The sequence below is a fragment of the Portunus trituberculatus genome, chromosome 44, assembly GCF_017591435.1.
Source record: "Portunus trituberculatus isolate SZX2019 chromosome 44, ASM1759143v1, whole genome shotgun sequence".
NCBI classification, from domain to species: domain Eukaryota; kingdom Metazoa; phylum Arthropoda; class Malacostraca; order Decapoda; family Portunidae; genus Portunus; species Portunus trituberculatus.
Genome location: NC_059298.1, coordinates 22,295,340 through 22,308,481, shown reverse-complemented (window position 1 = coordinate 22,308,481; position 13,142 = coordinate 22,295,340). Strand labels below are relative to the sequence as shown.

General features: G+C 37.7%; 1 protein-coding gene across 4 annotated transcripts in view; it reads left to right on the top strand.

Annotated features, from left to right (window-relative positions):
• Positions 1-13,142, top strand: part of LOC123518667 (rap1 GTPase-GDP dissociation stimulator 1-like) — a 52,214-nt gene that overhangs the window by 37,689 nt on the left and 1,383 nt on the right. For all 4 annotated transcript variants that reach the window (XM_045279609.1, XM_045279612.1, XM_045279610.1 and 1 more), the window contains 3 exons: positions 1,731-1,897; positions 4,869-4,985; positions 12,957-13,142. The exon at positions 12,957-13,142 is cut by the window's right edge and continues 190 nt beyond it. In XM_045279609.1, the coding sequence (XP_045135544.1) occupies positions 1,731-1,897; positions 4,869-4,985; positions 12,957-13,142 (470 nt within the window). The remainder of the gene's footprint in view (positions 1-1,730; positions 1,898-4,868; positions 4,986-12,956) is intronic.

Genomic DNA, 13,142 nt, shown 5'->3' with positions numbered 1-13,142 from the left:
GCTGTTTTAGTGAGAGATGAGATATGAAGTTTCCAGTTAAGATAATGAGTAAAAGGACTGACCGAGAATATTTAGTGTGGAAGAGCAAGACAAAGGGAGGGACAAGCCCAGAATCATCCAAGGTGGAGTTCTTAGCAAAGGTTTGAGAGAAGAGTTCAGCTTTAGAAATAGATGAAAGGGCAGTGGATGAAATAAAGGAGGGAAAGATGAAGAAGTAAAGTTACTGGAGATGTTTTTGGCCAGATTCCAGAAGTCACGACGGAAGTTAGAGTTTGAAAGATTTTGACATTTTCTATTTATGAAGGAGTGTTTGGCAAGTTGAAGAATAGACGTGGCATGATTCTGGGCAGAAATATCAAGGAGATGGAAGGCTCAAGTAACTTTTGTAAGCAACCTCTCTATCATGTATAGCATGAGAACAGACTGTGTTAAACCAAGGTTTAGAAGGTTTAGGTTGAGAAAAAGAATGAGGAATGTATGCCTCCATGCCAGACACTATCACCTCTGTTATGCGTTCAGCAAAAAGAGATGGATCTCTGACATGGAAACAGTAATATTTCCAGGGAAAATCAGCATACCTCCTCAGGTCCCCCCATCTGGCAGAGATAAAATGCCAGAGGCACCTCTACTTAGGGGGATCCTGAGGAGGGATTGGAGAAATAGGCCAAGATACAGAAATGAGATTGTGATCAGAGGAGCCCAACGGAGTAGATAGGGCGACAGCATAAGCAGAAGGATTAGAAGGTAAGGAAGAGCTCAAGAATGTTGGGCATATCTCCAAGATGGTCAGGAATGTGAGTTGGTTGTTGCACTAGTTGCTCTAGGTCATAGAGGATAGCAAAGTTGAAGGCTAGTTCACCAGAATGGTCAGTGAAGGGAGAGGAAAGCCTAAGCTGGTGGTGAACATTGAAATCTCCAAGGAAGGAGATCTCCGTGAAAGGATGGTGGGATAGAATGTGCTCCACTTTGGAAGTTAAATAGTCAAAGAATTTACCATAGTCACAGGAGTTATGGGAGAGATAGACAGCACAGATAAATTTAGTTCAAGAGTGACTGTTGAGCCTAAGCTAGATGGTGGAAAACTTGAAAGACTCAAGAGCGTGGGCATGAGAGGAAGTTAAGTCATTGCGCATATAGACACAACATCCGGCTTTAGAACGAAAATGAGAATACTATAGAGAGTACTATAGAGACATTTAGGTAGGTCAAATTTCACACCACCTCTTAGGGAAGTGCCCACACATACTTAAAAGTACGTTCAAGATTCACCAGCAGTGTATGACAGGATAATGTAAATATTTTGTAAGACTCCTTTCACACACACAATTTGACACCTCTAAGCTTTTATTTAAAAACAAAACATAAGGGAAATTACAAAAAGGCTTACCTCTTTTTGTTGAAAAAATTCCTGCAACTGCAGCCACCTTCCATCTTTCAGGGAAGCTATCACTTTAATGTCTTCCAGCTTAGGATTCCCATGAATTCTTGTTTCCTGTAATGCACTTCAGGAGAAGCATAAATCTTCATTTGTTTATGCAACAAATGGTAATTTCATATCTTCCTCCCAAACGGAATGAGAGCCATATAAAAAAGACCACTATTAACGTCCTTTAAAGTATGCTGGGACACTAATGGGTTAATGGGAAAGGTGAGGTTTTGTTATACTGCTTCTTTGAAGTCATTATAAATTATAAGAATCTTTGGTAATAAATTATCTCTCTTACCATCAGATGCCCACTGCATTCAGATGGTGCAGAGTGGTATAGCAGAGAAACTATTAAAGGTACTCTCCAGTCACAACACAGGAGAGGGTGACATACGCCTCCAGCATGCACTCCTTTCTGCTCTCCGTAACCTCAGTATTGCCAAGGAAAACAAACCGGCCCTCATATCCCAGGTGAGCACAGTGACATGCTAAGAAAAATGTAGTAATAGGAAGGAGACTTAGCTTTTGAGGTTATGAAAATGAAAAGAGAAGGAAAGGATTTGTTATCAAAATTATGCAAAGGTACACAGTCAGCTCTTGATTAATGTGAGGATTACGTTCCTGGAGACATCGCATTATTCAAAACATAATTTTCCCATAGAAAAGAGTGGTAATAAGGTGGTTACATTCTTGGCCACTGGGAAAGTCTGCTTATTTTGGGGATTTTGTTACTCAGACCTTAAAGAAAAAAAAATAAGTAATGATATATCACTTGGTCATGGAAACAATAAAAACACATGTTCTCATTTTTTTTTTAGCTCTGATGGTACACAATGTTCTCTCCCTCAGTCCCAACACATAGACAATCACCAAGGTCTTTTCTCCCATAGCATGGCGATCTTTTCAATGATTACAGTCTTCCTTGATTTCTTGGAATCACTTTCCTGTGATGAAGTTGAAGGATGCTTGGATACCACAGTATAGGACACTAGGTGAAAATGCAGAGGAACGATACACTAACAGTGCGGGCTAGCTCCAGACTGAGGAGTGAGGACTATGACAAGGAACAGAGTCTCTCTGAACTATCACTTGATGCCACAGAGTCAAGGTGATCCTCATGGCATAATTGTATATGAATACAAAGGTATGATATTCATTATAGTAGGCAGTTTAGGGGCAGAAACATAGATATTGTAGCCAAAGTATCGCACAAGCTAATGGGAGTCACAAGAAGACAAAATGATGCTTCCTCATCTTCTGCTTTGTTTTTGGTGTTCCATGCAAGATATTATTTTGTGCATCACAAAACAATCCTTTCTTGGTGGTAAGGCTTGTAAAAAGCTAATAGAAATGTAGTTTTGTGGACATAATGTATATATGAGACAGTAACACGTTGGGAGGTGGTTTTGGGTGTGTGTGACATCATCAAGTCGAGTTAACCCTTATTAAGTTGAATAAATCATGTTATTTAATCGTATCTTTAAATAACAAGTCACGTTAAATCAAAATCATGATATTCAAACTCACGTTAATTGAGATTTAACTGTACTTTTACTTTTTGGCTGATTGCAATTGTTATTGATGTTATTGTATTATATATTTAATTAAGGTTAGCAATATTTGTATATCGATGTTGTATAATGATAACTATATAATGATTATTATCTACTGATTTACTATGTTTTCTATACAGAGAGGTGTAACTTTCTGGAACTTTATCAGTCACACTTCTTTGATGTATTGCATCTTCTGCTGTCTTCTGATGCTTTTTTTTTTTTTTTTTTTTTTTTTTTTTTTTTTTTTAGCACCTGTAGGCTCACTTGAAAAGTGTGTAGGAAGCATTGTTTAGCTTCCGCCATTAGTGGCGCAGGCAATTTTATTTATAGTGGTACCCATTTTACACCCCATATCACCACCCAAGCTCATTTTGGGTGTAACCACCTAGAACCTGGGTATCATGGTGACATGTAGGTTGCTGCCCCCCTGAACTTGTTAACTTCATACTTCCACAGACTTACCCTATATGCCAGACTGTAAGACAACTCCCAATTTTTTGGGGAAAATTTAGGTTTTGAGCTATTACCAGTGTATAGGACGACTCCCTTAATGGTGGAGGGAATCGCTGCTCACATGGTTGGCTGAAGGGCCCTGGGGAGCCGTAATATTGCCATTCCCTCACTATCCCTGTTGCCAGTTTTAATATACAGCCAATCTTGATTTATTAACCAAACAATTAATTAACTCAGACACAAGTACCTAAAAATTTAAGGACAAAGGAAATAAAAACCAAGTATTTTTTATTGCTTTTATTTAGCAATATAGGTAGGTGACTTTTAAAACATGCTTAAGAAAACATGGTTGGGTGCATTGACACGTGATGCCGTCAGCAAACATTCGACAGCTGTAGAGAGAAAAGCAGCTAATAAATTGTGTACATACGTATGTGTGTGTGTGTGTGTGTGTGTGTATATATATATATATATATATATATATATATATATATATATATATATATATATATATATATATATATATATATATATATATATATATATATATATATATATATATATATATATATATATATATATATATATATATATATATATATATATATATATATATATATATATATATATATATATATATATATATATATATATATATATATATATATATATATATATATATATTACGACTTTGTGGTTTGGGTTTTGGATTCGGGTTTGTGTGTTTGTTTAGTGTTACGAGCGTGTGATTCAGGTGTTCAACTCAAGTTCGTGTGTGTGCATGTGTGTGTGTGTTTGGAGGCGAGGTGGTGAGGTAGCTGCACAGGACTAGTCAGTGAGGACAGGAGCCTTGAAGTCCTCGCACTACCTCCTCACTTCTTGCCCCTACAAGCTGTACCTGTGCCAACTTGTACGTAAATTAAACACAAAGGAGGAAGAATAGTGTTTTCCTGTGACTGGGGAACCTGGGAGGAAAAGGAGTGGCCCGCCTATACACACACACCGAGTCCAGTCTCACTTAGGGAAGTGGGTCCATGTTGTGCAGCCTTGGGAAGGCCGATGGCACAACAATATAATATATATATATATATATATATATATATATATATATATATATATATATATATATATATATATATATATACACATATGTGTGGCTGCAATATAAATTCCAAGGTACCATGGCCCTTAATGTTCACCACAGGGTTAAAGCATTGTATTTTATTTTCAGTATATTAGACAATCCCCTGATTTAGGAGCCTAAAAAGTTGGTAATAAAACTTCTTATACTCCGGCATATATGGTATTGTACAAGACTGTCTTTTTACTCTCACCATTATTCTCTTCACTGTACTAGTGTGAGAGTCAAGCTTTAATATTGTATTACTAGGGTGTCAAGTACATATATCTGACCCACTGAACCTGCATTGCAGAGGGCCCTGGAGGTGCTGCTTCCCATGGTGGCTACTGTTGAGACCTTCCCAGTGGTGTTCAAGTTGCTGGCTACCTTGCGCATGATTATTGATGGCCAAACTCAGGCGGCACTCAAGGTGAGCAAACTGCCAAAGCTTGGTAATTTTGGGAAATTTTATGACAGTTGTGTCATATACAGGGATTTCTCGAAACATGTGAGGGATACTTTCCCGAAGGAATTGTGTAATGTAAAAATTGCGTAAAGTGAACATGATTACTGAACTAAACTGTGCAGTACATACCAAGTCTGGCGGATTGCATTCAGCCGACATTAAGTTGAAGGATACTGTGTGTTAGCGGTACACATAGGGAACAGCTGGTGACACCTGCTGGGGTTGTATTCTACATAGTTATCATCAGGTCTCACACAGTTCATGTCACTCCACTGACTCTCTTAAGCCCATATTAAGGCTCACAATTTGTGAACTTTGAATATATAGAAAAGATAGGTTCTTGACATAATTTTCTTTTATCTAGATTATTTTGACATATTACTACTTTTGGGAATAGTTTGACAGTATCCAAACAAAAGAAAGACGATAAATATGTAGAAGATTACACCCGACAACCCGACACATGCAGGTCACACGGGCCAAGGTTTGTTTGAGTTTTAGAAAAAATTGATTGTGCCACTCACAGCAGTTATTTATGATAATATGTTATTGCATCAAAGAAAGACATTATTTAATCATCATTACTTATATTCATTGTTAACCCTTATGTTCCGGTGATTAAACTATTTTCCAATATCCCAGGACAGGTAAAACGGGGAACCCTAGAAATTGTCAGAAGACTGTTTGAATACTAATAATTATTTTCTCTTTGTTATTCTGAATACAATGATGTACTTTCTAGCTCAATGTGACCTCTGAAAGTTTAGTTATTGCCTTATCAAGAATTCCTCCTCCGCCCGCTGTGTGATCCGTCAAGCAGAAACAGCTCGGTGAGCGATGACACCGCGCAAACACACACACACACTCTCTTTCTCTCTCTCATCTTAGAAGAGAAATTGTACACTTCCAATGAGAAAGAGAGAGAGTATTCTTTCACCCATTTTCATATCAAGTTTCAAGCAAATAACATGTAGGTCTCTCTCTCTCTCTCTCTCTCTCTCTCTCTCTCTCTCTCTCTCTCTCTCTCTCTCTCTCTCTCTCTCTCTCTCTCTCTCTCTCTCTCTCTCTCTCTCTCTCTCTCTCTCTCTCTCTCTCTCTCTCTCTCTCTCTCTCTCTCTCTCTCTCTCTCTCTCTCTCTCTCTCTCTCTCTCTCTCTCTCTCTCTCTCTCTCTCTCTCTCTCTCTCTCTCTCTCTCTCTCTCTCTCTCTCTCTCTCTCTCTCTCTCTCTCTCTCTCTCTCTCTCTCTCTCTCTCTCTCTCTCTCTCTCTCTCTCTCTCTCTCTCTCTGTTGATCGTCTTCCCAGAACACGAGAGGCACGCCTGTGTCTCCATGAGCCACTCTGAGTTCTCAGTACGATGTTTGGGGTCTGTTCTCCATCACCACTATCTCTGTCTTCTCTCTGATCTGAGAAAACAGGGGAATCCTCTGAATCATTTTCAGAGTCTTCACTACTGCTGTCTTCGCTTTCTTCAGTTTCTTCCTCATAATCACTGTCACTATAGTCAGGCTCAGAAGCACTGCTAAATAAAAATTATCTGTCTTATTCCATAGTGAGTTATGAACTGAGACTTCACTCTTATCAGGGTGCTTTTGACACGGCGGGTCGCTGGGGTTGCCAAGTGTCGCCCTCAGAATGGGAGAACAGCTTTGTTACCCCTAAATATACAGAGCTAGTGGCAACACTACAGGTGGAAAAAGAAACCAGATACTTCTACTCGCCATCTGACTCGAGAAACCACATGTGGAGCTCAAACATGAGGTGCGAAAATTCTTGATTACAGGAACGATCACCGTCGCTATGGACACAATGATGCAATCGTTCATATACAATCGCTGGAACATAAGGGATAAATAGTTAATAAAAACTGTTGGGGATCATGTTATGGTATATAGAGCCATCTTCCCACAGTGTTGAATAGAGTCCAAATCATGGAACTAAACCAGCCATGCTACTTGATTTTCTTGACATGACGTTATTCTAAATAATGTGTGTAATATGAAAAAATTACCAGGGTTTTTACCTCGTGTTATTCCAAAATCACAAATTTTAAATACACATAAATTGAGAAATCTTTGTATTGTCCTTTGACATACTCAGGGTTATTTAGAATTGCACTCAACCCTTTTTTTTTATTATTTTATTTTATTTATTTATTTATTTATTTATTTATTTATTTATTTATTTATTTATTTTTTTTTTTTTTTTCTTCAGAGTAAATGGTGCAAGCACCAGACAACAAATGGGTCCTTTTTTGCCAAATATGGATGTTTGTCTCCTTAGACTTTTTATAAAATGCCAAATTTAGTCTATTATGGTTTCCCTGACTAATTAAACCAAAACAAACTTAATCTAAGTTAACGTAACTCTAAAACTAACGTAATAGTAATAGCCGAGCACGCAAAAAAAAAAGAATCATAAACATAAAGTATAGGCAACTCACAATTAATGCAAGGGTTGCATTCCTGGAGACATTGCATTACTCAAACATAATTTTTCCATAGAAAACGGTGGTAATAGGGTTACATTCCTAGCCACTGGAAAAGTCTGTTTATTTTAGGGATTTTGTTACTCAAACCTTAAATAAACATTAATACATCACTAAGTCATAGGAACAATAAAAACACACGTTCTCATTTTATTAGCTCTGATGATATGAAATTTGCTCTCCTTCAGTCCTGTTGTATGGACAATCACAGACAATCACTGAAGTTTTCTCTCCTCTAGCATAGCGATCTAACACTTCCAACTTCTTTTCAATGGTCACAGTCTTCCTTGATTTCTCAGAATCACTTTCCTGTGGGCAGGTCGACGGACACTTGTATGCCACAGTATAGGACACAAGGTGAAAACGCAGAAAACCGATTCACTCAGTGCAGGTTAGCACCAGACTGAGTGAGCCTCAGTGAGGTCTCATATAAACATGTTCATAAAACATTTCTATTAGATTTTTACAAGCTTTACCACCAAGAAAGGATTGTTTTGTGATGCACAAAGTGAAATCTTGCATGGAATTAGGAAGACAAAGCAGATGAGGATCGAGGCATCTGTCTGCTGCCGACCGGTGATGGCTACCTCTTCTTGTTGTGACACTCTTTAGCTTGTGTGTTGCTTTCACAAAAATATTTGTGTCTCTATCCCTCTATTGTCTGCTATAATAGATATCATACCTTTGTATTCATATATGATCATGCCATAAGGATCATCTTGACTCCATGGCACTGAGTGATAGTTCAAAGATGCTCTGTTCGTGAGAAGGAGCAGAGCATCTGAACCATCACCCAGTGCCACAAGGTCAAGATAATCCTCATGACATGATCGTATATGAATACAAAAGTATGATATCCATTATAGCAGACAATAGAGGGACAGAGACAGAATTATTTTTGTAAGTGCAACACACAAGCTAAAGAGGGTCTCAAGAAGAAGAAGCAGCCATCGCCGGTTGCCAGCGGAAGGATGCCTCGATCCTCATCTGTTTTGTTTTCCTTGTTTCATGCAAGATTTCACTTTGTGCATCACAAAACAATCCTTTCTTGGTAGTAAAGCTAGTAAAAAGCTAATAGAAATGTTGTTTTGTGAACAAAAATGTACAGGCAACCCCCACTTAACGAAGGTTCACACAATGAAATTTCGCTACAATGGAGGTTTCATTTTACTACCATCTGCTAGTTTAACGAACACCAAACTTGCTTTTACAAAGTTTTATCCAGGTAATTTTTTCCAAGTTTGAAAGCTCCGCCGTATCACACAAGCTGATAGGCTTTTGAATACACCAGCGCCTCTCATGGACAACATGCGCACCACTCACTCCCCCTGTTCAAAACAATAACAGCATCAGCAGCAGCTCGTCTTCCCTCACTCAACTTACCACCAAAACACCCTACAATGTCGCCTAGCATTGCTAAGAAGTGAAGCTGGATATTATTCACAGACACGAGAGAGGTGAGAAAACTAATAGCATTGCTCGCCACCATCTTGACTCCATCTACTGTCTCTACTATTTTCAAGTCAGCAGACTCTATTAAGAAGGCTGATGAGACCGTATCTTCCTTGCAAGCTAAAAGAACCACCTGAACTCGTGACTCTACAATGGATAAAATGGAAAGCCTTGTGGAAATGTGGTACATAAGTTTTGTATGTGATACAATGATGCGCTCTTTGTTTACATTCCACAGGTTGCCGGTTAGTGTCTTTCCCATATCACTCTCCCTCCCTTCATAAATTTAAGATCATCAACATTATAAAGTTACGTACATACATACATTAGTGTACATTATAATGACTTAAATTAAACTGCCTAAATGTTTAACTTCATAATTTTTACTTTCATTAAACCTTTCACTGTATTATGATGCACTCTCGCTTTGTTTACTCTCAATGGAAGTTCATTCGCTTAATAAAGGGTTTTTAAGGAACGTAACCCCTTCGTTAAGCGGGGTTTGCCTGTATATATGAGACAGTAACACCTCCTTGGGAAGTGGTTTTACTGACAACCTGCATAGCAACCTCGTTACCATGGCAACAATGTGGTCTTATGTGTTCATGGATACCTTTTCGTTGCCGGAAGTTTCTCCACTCATTAAGTTTCTTGGATACCAGCCTAGTGCAGTTCCCACCAGAAGCAACATAGGCATGCATGACGTCATCAAGTCGAGTTACCCTGCATTAAATCAAAATCACATTATTCAAACTCGCATTAATTGAGAGTTGACTGTATACTACCACAGTAACAGACATTTTAGTGATGCACCAGTTTACCGATGAAGATTCAGTGAACTGTCCAACGATCAAAGATGCAGGAAATAGTTTGAGAGAGAGAAAGAGAGAGATTGTGTGTAATATCATGAGTATTATGAGTATTTTAAGGTCATATATATATTAGGTGGTCTCAAAACAACCTCCTTGATTTAATGCCTATTATGTTCCTTGGAAATCAAACAATCATTGCACCATCAAATAAGTAACTACACCCAAGTTTTTATCATCCAGCTGGATGTTTCGCAAGTGAATGAAATAGACAATTTGCCTGTGTTGGTGAATTGGTACTCTACCAAACCGTCCTTAAACCACTACCACAACATTTGGGACATTGATTTGATTTCTACTGATCACTGCTGCACATACCACTTCATAACTCAGGCATCTAATGCATCATCTTTTCCACTCCTTATATTTTTCCTTGGTGCACCTTTACCTCTTTTGTTTGATGATGCATCCACACAGTATTTGGTAGAATATTTCACCATCTTGTCTTTTAATTTACTATGTCTGACATAGTTTACTTGGCCATACCATGCTCCATACAAACACCCACAACTCCAGCTCCTTTCTCTAATTTTCTTATTAATTCCAGCTTTTAAGTCATAGTTAAGGCCATTCACTTATGCTCAACATCCTTGGGAGACATGATTAAGAGTTCTAAGGTATTGAAAAATGCACAAACTTGTTCACTGATACCGGACAATACACAGTGTTCATAAGCATCGTCCGGACTTGTTTTCTATTAGCCATTTCTGGCAGGACGTGAGGCACGCATTATTTGAATTTATCAATTGGCTGTCTGGACTCAAATTATTAAATTATTATCTGGACACTGTTCGGATAAACCAAAATCTGGATAAACATGGGTCAAGTGTATGTGTGATCCCTATTTATATAGAAAAAGAAATCGAAGATGCTTAATATACTCCTGAATTTCCTCAAAATTATATTACTTACAAACACAAATATGCATAAACCCATGTGCACATAAAGCATCCTCAGAAAGTACAGTAAGAATCTGTTAATCCAAACACTGATGATCCAAATTTCCCAATTGTCCAAATTTTTTAAGTTAGGGTGAAAAAATTGATTTATGACCAAAATTAAGTCTGATAATTCTATTCAGACGCCAGATGCACCATAGCAGCAAGGGATGAAAGTAGACGTTGCTACCAATGCTCCCATACCTGCCGAGTCCTTTAACAATAGACAATGCAGTACAGTAATGAATTTCTTTAAATAAATGTGTTATTTGAATGACATGGAAGTATTGTATGTTATGTCCAGGATTTTAGGTGCTTGTGTGTGAGGAATCACATTGTTTACATATTGTGATTGGTGGAATGTATTAGTGTGGATGATTATCACTCATGAGAAAAGAGCTTATTGATTTCTTAGGAGTTATGATAATTCTTTTTATGTTTCAAAAGGTTTGAAGTCATTTAAGGAATGTTTGTAAGAGGTTGTGGTTATCTTTGGATGTGTCCATGTGATTGTAAGCTATGGTTGATTTTCAGTTTCACCCAACCAAGGACTGTCTCATTTAGCTTAATTTTTTCTGGTGAGACATGTGGTGACTTGGAACCTAACATAATTATAGAAAAAAAAATTGTGAGGGTAAAAGAAAACCCAAAAGAAATCAATGTAGCAAACCATTTGCAACGCTGCTTACCAACGACATGGCGGCAGCTACTGCTGCCACTACCGCCAAAAGATGTGTGATTTATGTATTTTCAGAGATTTTTTATATGATTTTTGTCAACATCTTTTGCAACATACATCACTTGATTCACTGTTCCCTCACCCAAAAACCCAGATTCCCCACAGGTCTTCAAAGATCATTTGGGATTAGAGGTAGGCATAAGTTGAAAAAGAGTCATAACTTAAAAACTATCCATTAGCAAATGAAATGGTGTAGAACATCAATCAGTTCACTACATGTTTCACCAGAGAAACATTAGCAACTTGAAATTTGTTGGATGTGTGAAACCAAAAATGGTCTGAAGTTATATGGAAGCCCTGGTGTGGTGTTGTTTTCAGGGGAACATCCTGATAATCTGACAAAACTGATAATCCAAAACACTCCTGATCCCCTGCTCATTAGATTAACAAACTTTTAATGTATATACTTCTCATTAGAAGCTCACCGGTCACTGTGTGAAAATACTTTCCTTAATTTGCTAATACATTACATTATTATTTATCTTATTATTTGTTTTATTTTGTTTAATAAGTTTATATATTTATTTGTTTTACTTTTTATATTATTTTCTATGACCATCAATAGAAAGATTGGCATCTTATCGACAAGATTCTCTAAATTTTTAAGATTAATTTCTATGAGTTACAAAGTTTTGAGTGTTGACTTTATTTAGTTGCAGCATTGACAAACTCTGAACTCTTGTTAGTTTGTGTTTCACTCTTATCCACCAGCTTTCACTTTGCTTTATGCCCAGGTTGTTGCCAGGCCATTCTCAGATATCAGGAACATTCTTCGCTTCCTAACTGATGTGGAAGACACAGCCTTGTCTTTAGAAATCATATTAGAATTACAAAAAGTAATAATAAGGGCTACAGAACTGAGGGAGACACTACAAAATCAGCTGTGTTAACACTGATTTTGGCACTGACAGTGCCACAGCACATGCACCATTTCATGTCTCTATTTGCTCAGAGAACTCCTCAAATGACTCAGATGATGCAAGAACATCAGGGATAATTTTGCCAGTTTATAAGCCTAGTGGTTTAAGATTACACAATCAAGCGGCAAAAAATGCCTACCAGTGCACTCAGGATAGAACTTGAAAAAGAAAATAAAAATTTAAAAATCCTGAAGGTGTCCAACTCATCTGATACTTATCTGGCTTATCTGAGTACAACTTAAGTAGTTTTTACTATATAAAGAAACAATAGCAAAAAAGAAAAAAACAACTGAAAGAAATTTGCTTTGAAAGGGATGACCAGAGAATTTTATGTTAATGACTTTTCAAGATGCAATGGAAGAAGATTAAATTGTATTGTGACAAGTACACCGATAGCAGAATTTATAGTAATTCTTTTGAAAAAATGAAATAAAATAAAGAAAAGAAAACATTAGGTTATAGTTCTCAATACTGTTATGAATAGATCAAATCACATGTGTTGGTGTAACTGGTACCTGTTTGAACATGCAGGTTGGGGGTGATGAAGCAGTGGTGGGGCGGCTGGTAGGCTGGTGTAGCACCACCGACCATCCTGGTGTGCAGGGGGAGGCAAGCCGCCTGCTGGCCTGGATCATCAAGAACTGTGAAGGCAATGCTGGAGTGGTGACATCACTGGTAACAGCTGGCTGCATTGCTCCTCTGGTCCTTATGCTTGGC